The sequence below is a fragment of the Carassius auratus genome, unplaced genomic scaffold, assembly GCF_003368295.1.
Source record: "Carassius auratus strain Wakin unplaced genomic scaffold, ASM336829v1 scaf_tig00217153, whole genome shotgun sequence".
Classification (NCBI taxonomy): domain Eukaryota; kingdom Metazoa; phylum Chordata; class Actinopteri; order Cypriniformes; family Cyprinidae; genus Carassius; species Carassius auratus.
The window spans coordinates 17,501-37,478 of NW_020528919.1; the positions used below are offsets into that span (position 1 = coordinate 17,501).

A 19,978-nucleotide genomic window follows, 5' to 3' on the forward strand; every position below is an offset into this window, starting at 1 on the left:
CAAAGCAAAGTGCACAGACTGAATTTTGACAGTTTTATTAGTTGCTTGTTAAAGACACAAATTGAGTATAGAGCTGAAACCAAGCAATAAAAAAGTCATACCATTATGTTTTGTTATACAGTATATATAGAATAGCAATGTGTGTTACTTACAAACGACAGATTTAAGGAGTTTGTACAGTCCTTTTTTCCAATGCATAAACCTTTCCTCCCACAAGTTTCAGAATTGCCTGCCACCCTGAATGAACTGCTCTCAGAAAGATCAAGAAAAAAGCCACATGTGTGGGTTGTTATATTGCCATACTCCCTGAAATCTCCTATCATTTTTAAGCTTTTATAAATTGCTTTTCGGTAAATGTTTAAGTGTGTGTGTGTGTGTGTGTGTGTGTGTGTGTGTGTGTGTGTGTGTGTGTGTGTATGTGCACGCGCAAAAAAAAAAAAAACATAGCTTGACGCTGATTGGTTCGTCGTCGCCAGGACACGCCCCGTCTGCGGAGCATGAGGGTTTCAGACAGTGATATCCGGTCTCTGCTGTTACTGCGAATACTTTTTAACAGCCTTTTCATCTCAGGTTTTTTTAGACTTGGTTTTCGGTTCAGTTCAAAGCAGTAGTCCTCAGGTTAAAGTGTAAAAGGTCTGTTACACCTCCAGCAGGTAATTGCTCCGGACTCAAGTGTAGCGCATGAGCTCGCTGTGATCATGGTGCTGAAATCTGAGGATGGAATCGGTGAGTGGATCTCATAAGTTTTCATATTTGCAGTGGCCAATGGTGAGATATAGTTTACATATTGTGTCTCCTGTCATTTGGGCTGTTAATGGAAACGGAGTCTATTGATATGCAACAGGTCCATTCTTTCTGAAGGGAAACGTGTAACAATGTTTATGAATGAATCATTCGTTCGATTCGGATCATATTTGTGAATCGAGTCATCCGTTGTGCTGCGTTTTCCAACAGCAGCGTTCCGTCATTAGTGTTCACTGGAACTTTTGGGAAACACACCACTGAAATATTATTTCACGCTGTTTTTTATTTTTTCGAGTCAACATCACAATGAATAGTGTCTTTCGAACATGTTCGATTTGTGAACCGAGAACCAATGCTTGAGCTGATAACGAGAGACAATTTGACTCGCTTGGTGAAAAGTTATTGAATTGCATGAATAACGTACTTACAAATAAAAGTTACAGGAAATGTTTTATTGTAAATAAACGTAACTGATTCAGCAATTTTTTTTAACTACTGTTTGAAATGAACAATTGCTAAAAATGCACAACAGTGATGCAATCAAAGAAAGAGTTGCTCATTTTTTATAAAAAAAAAAAAAAAAAAAAAAAAAATAGATGTGGTTTTTAATGTTTGATTGGACAATCTTTTTATTACTCTTTGCTTCTCTCCCTTTTGTCCATTCAGATGGGAGTTATGTATGTGCGGACACAGAGCCCCTCAGTCTCATATGAGACAAACAGGATGCTCTGTTCAGAAATAGCATGGTCACACTGCTGACAGACATAATGAACCGATGAGAGAGAAATAACAATGCCCTGATTTTGCATATCAGTTTGTTAAATAATGCTTATTTTCAGCTTTATTATCTTGATTTAGGTTTTATTCTACAATATTTTTTGGATAAAACTGGATTAAGGAGCCTTCATTTCAGCTGCAGTTAAAGCAACAGTTTTACACAACCTTATTTGTATGTAGTTGCCTGGATCGCGCAATAGTAATCACATATTAACTGAATTTTAATTTTTTCTTGTGGAAATGTTTTTTATTTGATTGCAAAATGCAGAGAAATTTTGAGCAACTTTAATTAATGTGGATGTAGGCTTTTTTTTTTTTTTTCGGTAAGGAAACCAAAGGTTTCAGGTTGCTGATGGTAGAAAACTGGCCAGACGTGATTGTGCTCGGTTTGCATTTATATTGTGAGCAACTACTTTTAGGGAAAACTGGACCGTATAAAACAGAAACCACAACATGGCTGAATGCAAACACGTCCATGAAGGAGAGGCATGTTTGCTCTTTGCCTTTTTTATTGAGGTTGGAATAAGAATAAGACTAAAGCGGAGCACAACAATAAAGTCGCTTCTTCTTTCTGTTCCTTTTTTCCTCTAAACATGTCTTTCAGTATTTTTTTTTATGCTTCCCATGTTGTTTTTCTGTAGTTAAACTTTTTATTGACCTGTAAGTTGTAAAACTTGCTGACAGTTTTGCCAAATATAATGCACCTGTTCTGTTTAAAATAGATTTTAAATAGATTTCATATATTTGTGTACATTTTGATTGAATATTGATTAAACATTCTCAGTTTAAAGTTTATCATAATTTGTCAAAAAATTTATTTCTACACCTTTCTATAATTATATCGGCCATCAACAACCCTGCTTTGCATTCTAAATATTAACAGTTTTAACCATTGAAAATTTCATATTCACACATGTAAAAATGTTACATATTATTTTTTAAACATATTTTTTTTATATTATGTTTTTTTACTTTGGGTCCATAAGATTTAAACAAATATTTAATGCTCACCAAGTCATTTGATCAAAAATGTGGTTAAACAGTAATACTGTGAAATATTACCATTTAAAAGTACTGTTTTGTATTTTAATATATTTTAAAATGTAATTTATTTCTGTGATGGCAAAGCTGAACTTTCAGAAGCCATTGCAGTATCACATGATCTTATAGAAATCATTGGTGCTCAAGAATAATTGTTTATTATTATTGGCAATGTTTTATATATATATATATGTGTGTATATATATGTATATGTATGTATGTATGTGTAATGAATAATTGTGTAATATAATTTAGTGAAAATTGTGATAAATGAAATGGCCTCTAGAAACCTTTTGTGACACTAAATGCCTTTACTGTCAGTTTTGATAAATATAAGGTATCCTTGCTGAATAGAAGTGTTAATTTCTTTAAATATATATATATCAAGTAATCCAACTTCTTAAATATAGAGTACATTGAAATAACACATGGGGCAAAATTCTGTACAGCCACAGTGTGGAGCTCTTGAGTGTGCTGAAATGAGTGTGTGTGCTGGGGGAGGAGACAAGAGGAGAGGGTTACAGAGAGCGATAAAGAGAAAGAACATGAGGAGGAGAGGAGGGGGTCATTTTCAGAAACAGCAGAGTTTGTGCCGAGAGCAGAACAATCGAGATCTCAAACTGGCCAGCTCATCTTCCAGTAGCATCACTTCCACTCACACATGGAGCGCTGGAGATCACTGGAAGATCTTGTGAGTTAGGCTTCTGCTGGTATTTCTGGGTGACAATAACACATGAAGGTGCATCTATTCAGCTTAATGGATTAAAAAAAAAGTACTGGGAAGCTGGAATTGTGAAGGCTTAGAACTGTCATTCAGCACTACAGGATTACTTCTCACAGGTACATTGCTATTTATATTTTTGGGCATTTTCAGTCATTTGTCGACATTCATAATTTGACTAATTTCTTAAATGTAGCAGTGCATGTGCCACATCTTATAAATCGAATGCACACTTGAACAAACCAATGGCAGTTTCTGTCGCAGGCCTGTGGATGGCTTTTCTCCTCACTAGTTCAATAGTCATCATAGATTGAGAGTCAGTGTGTCATCAGGAAACTCGTGGCAGCCACAGGACTTGTAGCCTGTTTAGATGGAGGCTTTGTATGAGCTTCTGGGATGAGTTGATACGCTGTTATTCTGATCTGTGGCTTGTGTTCTTCAGCTGTCTTTCTTATCAGTGTTTTTGCAGAGACAGTACTTAGACTGAGCAAGTGGTGGGTGTTCTTGTATTAACTAATGTTTGAACCAAGATACTTGATAGTTGTGCTTTTGTGGTATATATTGGTTCTGTGGCATAACATACTAAGCTGCCTTCTAAGGCCTTAAACCAGTGGTTTCCAATTCTTGTCCTGCAAATTAACTTTCTGCCAGCAGGAGGCGCTTTTATAGCGGAAGAGATAGAGGTTTCTCTGCTAATGCTGTACACAAAGCAGCGCTCTGTTCACAAATGCTGCTTTATCAGGCATTACAGGCAAGATGAAATGAAAATGACATCGAAAATGTTTCTGTTTCCTTCTGAAATACAGTGATATAAAAACATCCCGTGCCGGTTTTTGATTTTTAAACATGCAGTGCTCATGTTTATTCAACAAAGCCAAACCCATAAGACATTCTTTCATCTTGGGAACACAAATTAATATTTTTTTTGATGAAATTTGAGAGCTCTCAGACCCTCGATACAGAAAGGGTCCTACCACGGTCGAGACACAAGGCTCCAGACTATCATTTGGGGGCAGTGGCACTAGTGCCCCTAAGTTCTACCGATGGTGGCTTCAGGGGCAGATTTGGTAGCGCTGCTGGGTTGGTATGTGACGTATTCAAAATAAAGATCATTTAGGTCATTTAATCATAAAATTACTATTGTTTTTCATTAATAAGTGCAGTTATTAATAATATTTCACATTCATTTGTTTATATTTCTTTTGTTTGTTTATACAGGACAGTAAAGCAATAAGCTTGAGTTAAGATGCATACAAAATTTACTTTTAACAACCGTAACAGGTGCAAAATTTACTTTATATACAGAAAATATATATCTTTCCCTCTTATTAAATGTACCGTTATTTTTCGAGCATATGGAACTGACCAACTTCAGTGATTGTGTGATTTAGTAACAAATTGAAGAAAAGTTTGACTTTTCTTACTTTATACACACAAAAAGTGTAAAATTCGGACAAAATCTGATTTCTTGATGATTTGATATTTTATAATAGTGATTTTATAATGTCAAAATATAGAGAAAAGGTAGAAATTAATGACTTATAAGCCAATAAATGCTCCTCTGCTGCTGTCTACTGGTTATAATTGTGATTTGATTAATTATTTTACATAAGTGTTTGTTTATCACAAAGTAGGCTATATTTTGTTCGTCCTATTAAAAATAACATTCAAACTGGATCATCATAGAGTTTTAAAGTGCTGGAAATAGTTGTGTGAAATGCTTGAAAGTCATTAAAAAAGTGCTTGAATTTCTCTCTCAAAAAGTTGTACAAAACCTGAAATGAATGATACAATGTATTGTACTATTTCTATCAGAACACCATAGTAACAGTTAGCGTCACCACTTCTGGATTCCTGACTTATGTCATCGCCGTTTATAACAGAGATTTATAGGTGCTGCTGGTCATATAATTAGAATATCATCAAAAAGTTATTTATTTGATTTATTTCACCAATTCCATTCAAAAACTGAAACTTGTATATTATATTCATTCATTACACACAGACTGATATATTTCAAATGTTTATTTCTTTTAATTTTGATGATTATAACTGACAACTAAGGAAAATCCCAAATTCAGTATCTCAGAAAATTTGAATATTGTGAAAAGGTTTAATATTGAAGACACATTCTAATCAGCTAATTAAATCAAAACACCTGCAAAGGCCTTTAAATGGTCTCTCTAGTCTGTAGGCTACACAATCATTGGGAGCACTGCTGACTTGACAGTTGTCCAAAAGATGACCATTGACACGTTGCACAAGGAGGGCAAGACACAAAAGGTCATTGCAAAAGAGGCTGCCAGTTCACAGAGCTCTGTCCAAGCACATTAATAGAGAGGCGAAGGGAAGGAAAAGATGTGGTAGAAAAAAAGTGTACAAGAAATAAGGATAACCACACCCTGTAGAGGATTGTGAAAAAAAACCCATTAAACCATGTGGGGGAGATTCACAAAGAGTGGACTGCAGCTGGAGTCAGTGCTTCAAGAACCACTACGCACAGACATATGCAAGACATAGATTTCAGCTGTCGCATTCCTTGTGTCAAGCCACTCTTGAACAACAGACAGCGTCAGAAGCGTCTCGCTTCAAAAATGACTGGACTGCTGCTGAGTGGTCCAAAGTTATGTTCTCTGATGAAAGTAAATTTTGCATTTCCTTTGGAAATCAGGGTCCCAGAGTCTAGAGGAAGAGAGGAGAGGCACACAATCCACGTTGTTTGAGGTCCAGTGTGAAGTTTCCACAGTCCGTGATGGTTTGGGTTGCCATGTCATCTGCTGGTGTTGGTCCACTGTGCAGTGTATACCAGGATGTTTTAGAGCACTTCATGCTTCCTGCTGCTGACCAATTTTATGGAGATGCAGGTTTCATTTTCCAACAGGACTTGGCACCTGCACATAGTGCCAAAGCTACCAATACCTGGTTTTAGGACCATGGAATCCCTGTTCTTAATTGGCCAGCAAACTCGCCTGATCTTAACCCCATAGAAAATCTATGGGGTATTGTGAAGAGAAAGATGTGATATGTCAGACCCAACAATGCAGAAGAGCTGAAGGCCACTATCAGAGCAATCTGGGCTCTCATAACACCTGATTTATAGATTAATAGATTTAGATTAATACTACTTTTAGAATCATGTTTTTAGTCAACTTTTTAAAATTTCAATTTTGTTGCAGTGGATAATGGGATTGTGTGATTTCTTGACAGGCTTTCTACTCACTAAGTTTGAAACCAAAACTGGGGTTCTCCTGGATTCAGGATAATTCGGAGCAGACATGGTTAATAAGAGATGTTTGGCTAGCTTTTTTCTTTGGAAAACAACCTCTGTGTTCCACATATTTTCTTTGGTCCTTTACAATGTCCAACTGACAGCATGTAGCCAGTGTCTTGATTAATGATGGAACATTCCTCTGCCCCTGCGGTGTGTGTTTGCAGGGGTGACACGTCTGGTATTTAGTGAGTGTGTTGAATTGACCTGGTCAGCAGAGACAGTATGTTACCCATGGTGTCTTAGCTCATGCCTTGGGTTGGTTGTAGCAGAATTCTTAAAATAAAATGAGATAAAATGGGCAAATGTTGTTGTATAATTGGTTTGTCTGAATGTAGAAAGCTTCATTTATAACTTTCTCCTGCCTGTTTTTCCATACATAATGGTATTAAAAAGTAGCATATACTTTGCAGTGTAGTCATTTGGTGGCTACGTGCACATGAGCAGTGGTTCGCGTGATTACGGCCTGCTCTGACAGTCACATGGCTGTGCTGGGAGAGATCTGCAGGGTGATGCACTGCTGTGAATGTGCCAAGAGGTGCCACCGCTAGTGACATTGAGCCAGAGCTGGATCACATTATCCAGAAGTGCTTGCCCTAGTTTGATATCTTGTTTTAGAAATGTCTCCGGCACTTAGAGGCTGTGATGATACAGCGATTCCACTAAGAATCCATCTTTTAACACTGTAATTAGCCTACTTTGACTTCTATCATGCACCTTTTTTTTTCATTTGAGTACTTCAGTTACTAACAAACATTCTTATTTTAGTTAGTTGCAAAGACAACCTTTTTATAAAAAAAAGATAATGCATATGTGTGTGTTCTCTTTTATGTCTGTTCACAACCTTCTCTCTAACCAGTAGTCATACAGTATGTTGCCATACACAACACCATAAGGCACAACAAACCAAGACTTAAATGCCATAAATGAAGAAGAAACCATTTCATAGTACCTTTCAATTAAGCTGTAATGCTGAACAGAGGTCTGAGGCAATACCCAAAACATAAAAGCCCACAAGAGACACCCCACCTCCCATAAAACTGCAGCCACGTGGCTTGCGAACTCTTCGACATAAATTTAGAACGGCTTCTCCCTGAAGATTTATATGCTCAGATCAATGTCAAAGGAAGACGCGTGTCTCTGCGGCAGTGGCACCTGCCTGCGAGTTCGGACCAACATTTGACTTGGAAATTAATGGTAGCTTTCACGGGGTTGAGAGGATTCCAGCTTGGATAAAAAACGGCCCAACATGGAACCAGGGATACCCAGCTTCAGCTTATGAATTTGGACATCTCAAGCCAGAATTGAAGCTGCAGTATTGAGTTCATGAATAAACATGTTTGTATCAAACCGGCTACTGGCAACTGGTGTGATATTTGAATGGCTTGCTTTTATTCTCACTCTTAATTTACATTCATCAAATGATTTTGCTCTTTTTGACAGCGTTATTCATCTTGAGATTGAGGCTAAAGACCCTATGAAATCAGAATTTAGTTTATGTCTAGTCATTAATGCTTATTCTCCTAAAAGTCAACATAAAATTGCACATGTACTGTAATGATGTCTTTCTGTTCTTGGTTAGTTGATCAAACATATTAATCACTCATCCTTGTAGATTTTTGACCAGTCAGATACTCCCTTGCATGACAATATCCCACCCCAAATACCAACATCAACGACTTGTAAGTTGCAAATTATAGAATGTGAGTCTAACTAAAGCCTATTGGTATATATATAAAAAAAGGAATTTGATATTTGCTTTTTAAAGAGATGAAGTCTGTCTTTATTTATATTTTTTTACATTTTGTTCTCAAAAGCCTTACCTTGAGTCTTTTAATTGGCTCCATCTTAGCTTGTTCTCTCAGCACACATGAATATTAAACCAGGACTTTGGCTTCTAATGATTCATTAGGAATGTGCTAATGAAATGCTAATGCAGCTTTAGCATAAACGCTGTGTTTGTGTTGTGTTTTCAATGGCAAGCGCATGAGGAAGCATTAGGCTCCTAACTGCCTGGATGTGTGCAGATGCATAATGGGCCTCCAATGTGTACCATTTGTAGTGTCATGTATATGTATGACGATACTCAAACGTCACCCTGCTGTGAGTTTATCCATGTTTATCGCTGGCCCTCTGGCCACACTTTATTTGACTATATATTGTGGCGACTTACTTGAAAGCTCCCGTTAATAATGCTATCTACTCTGCAAGCAACTGTGCTGATTGTAATGCAGTGTAAACAGATTTGTTGATTATAATGGTTGCACTCCAGTTTTGTCACAGCACGCCACATTGCAGAAAGGGTGTAAACATGTTTAATATACATAATTGGTATTTATCGGAGTAATTGAGAAATCGTTTTGAAAATTATTTTCATATTTCTTTTCAATAATCGTAGTGCAAAATATCCAAATACCAAATACTGTACTGTGCACATTCTACTTAGAGCTGCATGATTCTGGATAAAATGAGAATCACTTTTTTTTTTTGTCTCAAATAGAGAAATTGTGTGTGTATATGTATACACATATATATATACACACATATATATATATATACACACATATATACACACACACAAACACACACACACACACACAAATGAACAACAGATGGAACAAATCTCTTGAATGAATGACACACGTTATTTAAAGTGCCAGTTACTTTCAAAAGAGGACTCCGTTTCGATTGCTACCATAGACATCAATGTTTATATATGAACTATAAACTTTCATCAAAGTTTTCCTATGATAATATGAATGACTGTAAGCCAGAAATAATACTGTGTAGTTGAAAAGATTTTTTGTGAAGCTGTTTCTTAGCCAAACATGGGAAATATCTGAATGGGCGAATCGTTGTCATTCAAAAATGTGATCGCATGGGTGTATAAATTGAGATTGCGATCTTTTAACGATTAATCATGCTGCTATAAAGCAAATGCCAAGGGTTCCTCTAAGATGGCTAGCACTTTTACTTGTTTTAATAAATGAGGTGATTGAAAACATGAGATAGGCCTGGTCTAATATTGCTGTTGTCATTGGTTACTGTGCATTTAAATCCCAAATGAAAATGAAGTGTCATTAACTTGGTCATTTTTAGTTTTTTATTTACCCCTCATTTTCTAAAAGTGGCCCCTGAGTGACGCAATTTGAGCATCTATGATTTAGAAATTATATTTTGTGTTTGGTTGGTGATTAAATTGTGCTGTCGAGTGTTGTCTGTTCAGTTTGCCTGGGTTTGGATGCCTTAAATACCAAGAATCCTTCATTAAATTCTTTTCATATGATTCAACATGTTGAATTCCAGCTAGAAAATCACAGTTAACCTTTTCCTGTGCAGATAGGAGTTGTCTTTGGCCCTGAGGCCCAATTATAATATGGTGGATAATATAAATGTAATGCAATATATGTAATTTGGGGTCCGTTTTTTTTTTTTTTACAAGAATTTAATACTTTTATTCAGTATGGATGCATCAAATTAAAGGGCATTTAGATGATGTTACAAAAAAAAAATATTTGAAAGAAATGCCTTTCTTCACAACAGTATAAACTTTTAAATAATTCCCTCACCCTTGTGTCTTCCAACAGAAGATTTCTGAGTGAGCTGTCTCTTTAAGACTGTAAGATATCCTCCAGCTGTGCTCTAAGCTGCCTTTTCCATACATGTAAATCCATATCCAAACAAGTGATGCCTGCCCTGTATTTGTGGAAAAATGCTTGTAATGCAAATTTAGCTTGTAGTGCAGTTGGTTTTTTGTTCAAACTCCATAATGTTTGTGACTATGACATCTTATCCCAGTTCCTCTGAAATGATCCTCAGCGATGGATGTACATTTATAGCCACCTGAACTCACTCCTACCTGAGTGACCTTTTCTTCCTGTTTGTTATGGGCTCCAGGAACATGTGTCCTGCTTGTTAACTCCAGCTTCAGGCGAGACTAATGGATTTCCGCTGCAGGTTGCAATACCAATTTCTGCAAAATCAGGGGGGATGGGCTGCTTTTTGGACTGGATTTCAGCTCACAGACTGCCTGTCAAACATCCCAGCTGGAGTTCAGCAGGAAAACGCATGCAGTGCGTTGCCACAGTGACAAGCAGTGGCTCAGAAACATGGTTATCCATGTGATTAGTGAGGACGATCATGTGGGCAGGCTGTAGGCTTTGTCTTTATCATGAAGGTGACGTTCATGAGCTAATGTCGGAGCATGATGGTTTGTGATCTGTTTGAGAAGGTGTAATTGGAACAAGGAATCCGTTAGTCTATGGGCCTTTAGTAGGGTCTCTGTAGGTCCCCTTCAGGGTCAGGCTGCCATACAGGCCACCAGGAAGGGATTTAATGAGGTCACATGAAAGGTGAGGGTCGTCATATCATATGACCAAGTGCCTTTGTTTTTATTTGTATTAACAGTCAGCTGATCATGTGACTAGGTTAGATCAGGGTTAAGTTTAAATGCCTTTATCTTTATCTTTTAACAAGTTTTTAAGAATAAAGGGAATGTGCCCGTTTTTTTTTTTTTTTGTTTTTTTTTTAAAAGGTCTGATGTCCTCAAATGCCCCAGTGTTGTTTTTAGACCCCCAATCCATTAAAGAGACGGCTGGATCAAGACATGACCTCTGGCTCAAAATGACAAAAAAAAAAAACATTAATCTCCACTGCCAATCATTTTTCAGACATAACTGATAACAGACATCTGTCATGTTGTTACAGTAAGTAAGTAGTAGTAATAATAATGATTTAACAGAATCTTCTGTAATATAATAATTTTAAATAAATAAAAAAATAGTTATAATTTAATTTGAATAATTATTTGGATACCGATTATAAATGCTTACTACAACAAAATTAATAACCATGTTAAATAAACACGTAATCTACATTTCTAATTTTCACCATATATTATGGTAGCATGTTTTAAAGTAGTCACTATGGTATTTTTTTTTTACATCTTTTTTTTAATCAGTAAAGTTACAAGCATTTCTTGTTTTCTTTTTTTAATACAGAAAATTCTTCAGATGTTTTTATTTGCAAGTATCAAAGGGAGTCTTCACTTTTGAGAAATGCTCCGTTTAAAAACTCTTAAGTTCATATATGCTGTATTAAATTATTAATGTAACACACAAAGATCGAAAAGCTAGACCAAGCAGTATGGTGGGGATGCTGGCCCTCAGCCAACTGAACTGACTTTAGTGCTCTTGAACAAAGCACTTAAACGGAATTACTTCAGAGAAATCTTTGGGTTTGTAGATGCAAGGTTTGTATAAATTATTTGTGTTCTGCAAATTCCAACATCAGGGCTCTCCAGAGCACATCAGATCTGCTGAGCTTAATGCTTTCTCTGATCGACTCGGGCTGGTTTGCCAAGGTTGTGGATCAGCAGGGACATTGATATATATTATATTGATATCTGGTTCATGTTATGGTAGTGTTGCATTTTTTTGTGTGTGTTTATTTATTGGAAACCAATACATTACTATCTTGTACCGACATGTTTCAGTTCATTAGATTTAGTTTTTAAAAGAAGCCTCTATTTACTTGATTAAAAATACAGTAATATTGTAAAATTATTACAATTTAAAAGAACCGTTTTCTATTTTATTATATTGTAAAATGTAATACATGCCTGTGATAGTAAAGTTGAATTTTCAGCATCATTATTTCAATCTTCAGTGTCATATTCCCAGGAAGAAATTACATTTGCAATTATATTACTGTTTTTATTGTATTTCAATCAATTAAATACAACCTTTGAGAGCAAAAACATGAAATATGAATTATTCCAAACTTGTGACCTGTAGTGTAAATATTGTATTATATATGATACATGAAATAATATATTAATGTAAATAAAATATTAATTATTGGTTTGAGAGTCTGTATTTTGTGAGATAATCGTTTCAGTTTTGTTTTTCTCCTAACCCATTTGGCAAATAACAACGGAAAAGGTTTGAGCTAGTTTGTGTGATGTTTTCCTGAGTAATTGGACACTGCAAATTCTTCGAAATGGCTTTTGGCTTAAAGGAAAAAGCGTTTAATGAAAAGAACAACTATCCGCTTTGCTCTGAGAACTTCCTGATGTTCTGGACCAGAGGCCCATATAAACAACAACACTGCTGTGTTTTTCAAGCTATTGATTGCTGACTTGGTTTGTGTCTCAAAGGCAGTGCTTTGCCTCAGGCAGTTTCTCCTGTCCACAATCTCCCTTCATTCTGTTGCACATCCCCCTCATTTTATATCCGTTCTGTTTCCTCTGAAAATCTTTTGATTGTCCATGCAACCTCTTAGAAATGTACAAAAACGTTTGGGTCAAGAGGCCGCAGCTTGGCCACGTTTGCCTATCTGTGTTTGTACATCTGATCGCTCATTGTCTGCTTTTGTTTGTTTCCAAACAAAGTACCGGACGACCTGACGCCAGAGGAGAAGCAGGAGCTGGAGAACATTAGGAGACGAAAACTGGAGCTGCTGGAGGACATACAGGTAATATCTTCAAAACCTTTCTTCCCCAAAAATCATTTGAATCCATAGCCAGTGTTGCTAGTTTTAGTGTGTTTGCTCTTTGAACTGATGGATGTCTTATAATGCTAATTAATATCACCCAAATCAACTTTATGCCCTTCTATCCCCCTTCTCTTGGCCCTGGTCACGGCAGCTGGAGTGAGGTGGGACCTGTAGAGAATAGGAATTGGATCATGGAGGGGCTTCCATGACCCCCGGCTGTACAGTTTAGTGTACGGATTGATGGGATGTCCCACCCTGGGGTATAGACTGTAACAGCTGGCTCTTGAAGGGGGAACAGATGGTGCAAGCCAAGTCCAGCAAATTCAATTATGCTGATTCTATTACGCAACTGGAATGTCAACCATTAATGACCCTCCTGCCAAACACTGTCCCTTTCGTCTCTTAAATGGACTTAATCAATCTTGTAAACTTCCAAATGAAGTTTTGTGGCATATCTTTGGCATTCATCCTCCCAGTTTCATTGCAGTCTCCATCTATTTCTTGATTTCCCTTGAACAGCAGAGGATTCCCTCTCTATTAGAATAGTCATCTTTACTCTCACTAAATTAGACATATATGTATTTAGGTAGTTGTCATTTTTGAAATTAGGTTTTAATATATTTTTTAAGTTAGGAATTTGTTCTCTATTGATTGTATTTTTAATATAGAAATTTGTGATCCAGTCGCATTCTTGATATTGAAATCTTCGATTTTTTTTTTCCTTTGTACACATCAAAAATAAATGTATTACAATTATTACAGTTTAAATGTATGTTTTCTATTGTAATTAATTTTGCAATTTATTAAAAACGTATTACTTGTAATTTATTCCTGAATTTTGAGCAGCTATTACTCCAGTCTCCAATGTCACCTGATCCTTCAGTCATTCTGATATGCTGATTTAGAAGCATTTCTTATTATTATCAATGTTGAAAACAGTTATGCTGCTTAATATTATATATATTAACATTTGTATGATTTCTTGAATGAATAGAAAAATCTAAAGAATGGCATATATTTTGAAGTAGAAACCTTTGGTAACATTATACTGTAACTCTCCTTTCGATGAATTTATTGGCATCCTTGCTGACTAAATTTATTCATTTCTTTTAAAAAACAAAACTAAAAAATTAAAAAGTAATCTTTTAGTGCATGTCAAAATTTTTATCAGAAGTAGTTTAAAACTTAATTGTATTTTAATTATTATTCTTTAAAGCTCGCTATACATTGTAATCTGTGCAAAGCATTTGAGGTACCATAACAATAACAGTCTGTAAAATCTCAGCTTTATGGATTTTTTTATTTAGTTTGTTGAAAAATGTCTGTCTGGCTGAGTAAGATTCCTGGGAGTGTCATGATAAGCCTGTAGTAGAGGATTTATTTTTGCCTTACTCTCTATAAGTGTGGCGACCAAACAGTAGAAGAATTTGGGAATTTGGAGTTAACTGGAGCATTATAAGACCCCAGTCTCTCCTTCACATGAGTGGAGCTTGTGATGGCTCCATGATCAGAGAAAACTGATCCCTCTGACCTGAAGACAACATGAACTGTACAGTGTGGACTTGTACAAAATTCACAATGGGTTACATAGCAAGGTTTTATTGATGAAAACAAATGAAATTTTACAACTTTTGATACTAAAAACAAACTTTAATATGCTGTTGAGGACATTGGAGAAATTTGTGTTCAGCAGCGTAATAGTGCTTTTTGATCAGTAACACATTTTCTCTCCCTAGTTCATGGTCTGATCTGAATCAGTCAGCTCTGCTGTATTATTAGTCCTCTCAAGTGAAAGAGACTTAGACAGAACTTTATTGCTCTCATGTAGAAGTAACATCGTCATTTCCACAGAGTGGCTTCTGTATTTCATTACAATAAGCAGTTATTTTGAAAATCGATGCTCGGCTGTCTGAGGCTAAATTGTTTTTGTTTGTGCTCACTGATCCGGCAGTTGTGTTTCAGACATTCGGCAGATCCAATCTGGCTCTGTCTTTTGTATCCGGCGCTACGTACGCAGCCCCTGAAGGCCTTGCGTGGTTATTCGATGATACCGTCATCTCTGTCAGTCCACGTTTGAGGGTTAGCCCCAAGCTGATCGATGCTGTGTGTGCGATAGCACGACTGGGATTTTTTAGGTGGTCTGACATTAAAGTTTGGAGAAAAATTGATTGCTGAGGGAAAAGGATAAAAAGTAGTGGTTTGGAAACATTTTGGTGCTTTTTTCAGTTCATCTATTCATGACATTTTGCATTTACTTAAAGAATTTTTTTTTTTTTTTTCCTAATATACGGGGCCCCTATGAAATCCATTATATTTTATTTAGCTTTTTTTCCAGCTTAAATTTTCTAGAATCTGTTTTAATGGTTAAAATTAATTATACTTAAATCAATAAAACATGGTATATAATATTAAAACCAAGAAATGTAGCAAATCTTCAAAACAGTAAAATTTTGTGCAAATTCAAAATTCAGTGTTATTTTTATATTCTGTTTCATTAATTTTTTAATGAGTTCTCATCAAATATTAATTAATCAGAAAGCATATTTAATTAATTGATATAATGAATAAATAATTAATAAATAATAATAATAATTAATAATAAAAATATTTATAAAATGTGTTTTTATTATTATTTCCAGAAAAACTGTGTTGTGTATTTATATTTTTTTCTGCTAAAAAAATTCTGATAAATTTATTTTCTGGTAATTTTATTGAAATATTAAAATTAAAAAATTAAAAAAAATTAAAATTTTAATAATACATTTTAATACAATTTCAATAATAATTTTATTCTAAGTAGTAACTATCATTACATTAAGTAATATTTCTGTCACAGTTTCTACAAGTTAAACCAAACATTTATTTTGCCAGGTTGCTGTTAAGATCTTTAGGTTTCTTTTTGTAAAAAGAAATGGTAAAATGCTCATGAAGTGGCTCAGAGCAGTTCTAGAGATTATGTTTATGTACTTGCATATTGCATTTCTCTCTCTCATTTGCACAGAGACCCAAAACATGCAGAATTATTATTTAAATTGTACTTTTGTTTCTTAATATTCACAGATACTAGTCTATATTGCATGTTTATTTTATTTGTATTTTTATAGAGCTAATAGAAGCATTGGCCAAAATTTTTTACTAACGAATGGGTGTGTATAACTTGTGTCTAAAAAATGGGAAGTGATGGTCGGGTATAAATGTCATGTACTAAATAAAACGTAGTGATTAACCCAATGGTTCCAGAGTCTCTCCTTCGATACCAGCAGGACGATTAGTAAATTGCTCATGTAATATTTGTCTAATGGAGATGAAGTGCCTGATTAAAGTGACTGAACTGCCAAGCTCAACCTCTCTGTCTCCATAGAGCCCTGCTGGACAGTCCCGGTTCCTTCCTGGTCCAGCTGGAACATTCTGGCTGTTGCCAAGAGACAAATAAAAAATACATTAAATGCACTGCATAAGGATAAAACGAATGGGAAAGTGTGGGCTGGAAACTTGTAGTGTTTGTTTACATGTTACCTTTATATGGCAGCTGTCGCATAGCAACAGTCAGATAGAACATCATTATCATGACCACTTTATTCCATCTTTGTGCCCGCAGCCGTGAGGAGAGAAGAACTTCCAGTCTGATTCACTGGACTATTTGTAGTGACTTTCCATGCCTTCTAGAGACGATTTTAGACTCAAACTGGTTATATTTAAGTCCTAAGAAGTGTACCTTATTAACTGTGTGGTCTCTTCATTCCCAGATTCTTGTTCTCTTCAGAACTCATTGATTTCTTTAACACATTTCTTCATAGAGGACCAAAAGCACTTGTCTGTGTCAGTTGTTCCAGCTGCACTCCTGTCATGAGGTTTCAGGGTCATTCACACACTCCGAAAATGTATAGCTGAGGAAGGTTAGATGTTAAAAGGCTACTTATTTGACCTTTCCAGACACTATAGCTTGAGAGGGATGTGGGGTTAATGCAGAATGCATCAAAAGGGCAAAGATGTGTGCGTGTGGGTGTGTGTGTATCCATGGTGGATTGGTAATATGAGTCTATTGATCTGTTTGATCAGGAAGATGGATTGCTGAGTGTGTTATGGCACACACACTGACTACACGCAAACAGAACACACTCACATGTGGATCGTACCTTACTTACTTATACACTCTTTCTGTGACAAGATAGCAAAATGTCTTTGGTTGACACCAGCAAAAATCACGATTCTCAAAACAAATTTTAATATCACAAAAAGGAATGTTTAATGAAATGTTGTTGTTGTTTTTTTCTAAGTAGATACATATTAATTTAATTATTAAACTCAATTATAACACTGACAGGGTCCATATATTTTTCAGTTAAACAATTGACAATATTTTTATTATTATTTATTAAGTAATGTAAACAAATCCTATAGAAACAAATTGCAAGCAAAGAACTTCTATATAAGTTATAGAATTAGAGTTGTAGTAGAATTTCTGGTCCCATTTCGTGTCATATTCTAGTGATAACAGAACTCCATCCGTTATATCACACACTTGCAGTGTTTCTCACAGTGAGAGTCATTGTGGTCATCCAAATCCATTATAATTTTATAAATAATACTGTTTTTGTGTCACAGAATGTAGTTTGAAGAGTTCATATATGTGGTTGTTAATAAAGTTGTGAGCTCCAGGGCATCAGCGGCCTCAGGTCTACAGCCGAATTACAGCCATGCTGATATACGGCCATATCACACTGCTACTTGGGATTACACACACACACACACACACACGTAATAGTTTTATGAAATTCCACTTCTACTCCGCTTCTGTGAAAGTAACCTGTCATTTAAGATAAAGGCATTTCTGGAATCATTTGGAATGTATTTTATTTTTTTCATGCGCTCACACACACACACACACACACACACACACACACTCTCAACATGCTCACCTCTCATTTACCCTCTTGATCTCTTTATTACTCCTCATTTTTCACCTCTGTCCCCTTTCCCTTCCCCTTCACAAATGCTACTTCATCTTGATATCTAATGCAGGTGCCACACTGCACCATGATTGAATGTCTCATATTCTTGATAATCATGTTAGATATTTATGATCCTCTGTGTGTTCATTTTATTAGATTCACAGCTCTCCATCACTCCCCGTGGCAGGCTGACTTTGAAAGGGACAGCTCCACCTTCATTTCTCCTTTCGATTAACTCAGCCTTGTTTTCCTTTTCTCTCTCTCTTTCTTTTTTTTTATAGCGGCTCAAGGATGAGATAGCAAAGGTGACGAATGAGATCGAAAGTCTTGGCTCCACTCAAGAAAGGTAAGATGTGTGAGTCTATTTTTCATTCTTTACCACAGTCCAATCAAATTTGTCCGCCTTCAACTCTGTGTTCGCTATCTGATTCTGCCATATTTGCACACACATGCACAATCTCCATTTACTCATAAGCAACTACAGAGGAGTTACACAAACACACACACTCAGTCTTTCCCGTTCCCTTTTGAATATTTAATGACAGTGCCACCTGCGGGAGGGGGGCTGGTGAATTATATCCACCTGTTTTGGTAAGAGAGGGTGTAATTTGTGTAAATTGGCTGAGATGTGTTTAGGATTGTGCAGGAATGTGTATTAACATCATGCAGTATGTATCATCACAGTTTGGTCTATTTACTTTACATTTATAAAGGAATAATTTCAAAGGAATCCTTTTAAACAGGATGTTTAATACTGTGTTAATGCAGTCTGAGGGGCTGTTCATGCAGAACACGTTTATGTAATCCACTGCACTGCTTTTCCATTGTTTTCCATTTGTCTAGCATATGTTTACAATTTCAAAATAATTTAAAACTTAATTTCACCGCCTGCGTCTTGCGTTTTTTTAGTGCGAAAGCTTCTTCTGTGTGAATGGCCCCTGATACTGCATGACTGCAGTGACCCATATTCCCAAACCAAACAGAACCACATCAAAGAATATACATCAGACTGAATCAGGCCCATTTATTATACATGATGCATGATCCCCTGGGACCACTGAACACTTCACAGGAATGCCCACTTTGATTCACATGAGGGCCATTTGGATGGAAGAAATCCATTTTCCGAAAGTGTTCCATGCCGTTAACCTTCCTTTCATGAAATTCTTTTGTCGTGCTCTGTTCCTCCTCCACCTTGAGTGATGTCATGTGGCCACAATGGAAGGTACTGTACAGTAGTGTGTGGCCCCTTTTACAGGCTGTGGCTTTTAACATGTCACCCCACCATCCAAAAGTGCATTTGGAGTGGTTATTAATGATGTCGTTATGAGGGCCTGACAGGCGTAGGTGTTTTACGACTGAATTCCCTGAGTTTTAGCTTGATATTGCATCTGTCAGAAACTTACCCAGCATTAATAAAGCCTTCATCTCTCTGTGTTTACAGAATAAACATGCAGCGGAGTAAACAGGTGGCTATGGGACGCAAGAAATTTAACATGGATCCCAAAAAGGTAAACTACAGTAGCACTGGAGTGTAATACAAAAAGCATCTATTTTTGGATGATATGGATTGGTAAAGAAGATATGGATTGGTAAAGAAAATGGTCCCCCATTACATCAAATGCATTGCCATTTAGCATTTTAAACCTTTGAACTTGTGTGGGTGCACATATTCTCATAAGCACATGCTTAAGCAATGTGCAACCGCAAATTTCCATATATTTACCAGAATCCAAACTCATATACTGTATACAGTTTTTTTTTTTTTTTTTTTTTTTTGCCAACAGAAACTGTAGAATTACATTGAATGCATGTAGGGCTGCTTTGGAAATTTCTTTATGCTGAGTGATGTGTTTTCTCAGGGTATTCAGTTCCTCATAGAGAATGAACTGCTGAAGAACACTTGTGAAGATATTGCTCAATTTCTCTACAAGGGTGAGGGCCTCAACAAGACCGCCATCGGAGATTATCTGGTGAAAG

The 19,978-nt window shown here is 36.1% G+C and overlaps 1 protein-coding gene across 1 annotated transcript in view; it reads left to right on the forward strand.

Annotated features, from left to right (window-relative positions):
- LOC113100065 (cytohesin-1-like) overlaps window positions 1-19,971 on the forward strand; it is a gene marked incomplete at its 3' end in the record, with an annotated part of 36,106 nt that extends 16,135 nt beyond the window's left edge. The window contains exons 2-5 of the mRNA XM_026264932.1: window positions 12,943-13,025; window positions 18,280-18,344; window positions 19,443-19,509; window positions 19,861-19,971. Coding sequence (XP_026120717.1) covers window positions 12,943-13,025; window positions 18,280-18,344; window positions 19,443-19,509; window positions 19,861-19,971 — 326 coding nt within the window. The remainder of the gene's footprint in view (window positions 1-12,942; window positions 13,026-18,279; window positions 18,345-19,442; window positions 19,510-19,860) is intronic.
- Between the last annotated feature and the right edge of the window lie 7 nt (window positions 19,972-19,978).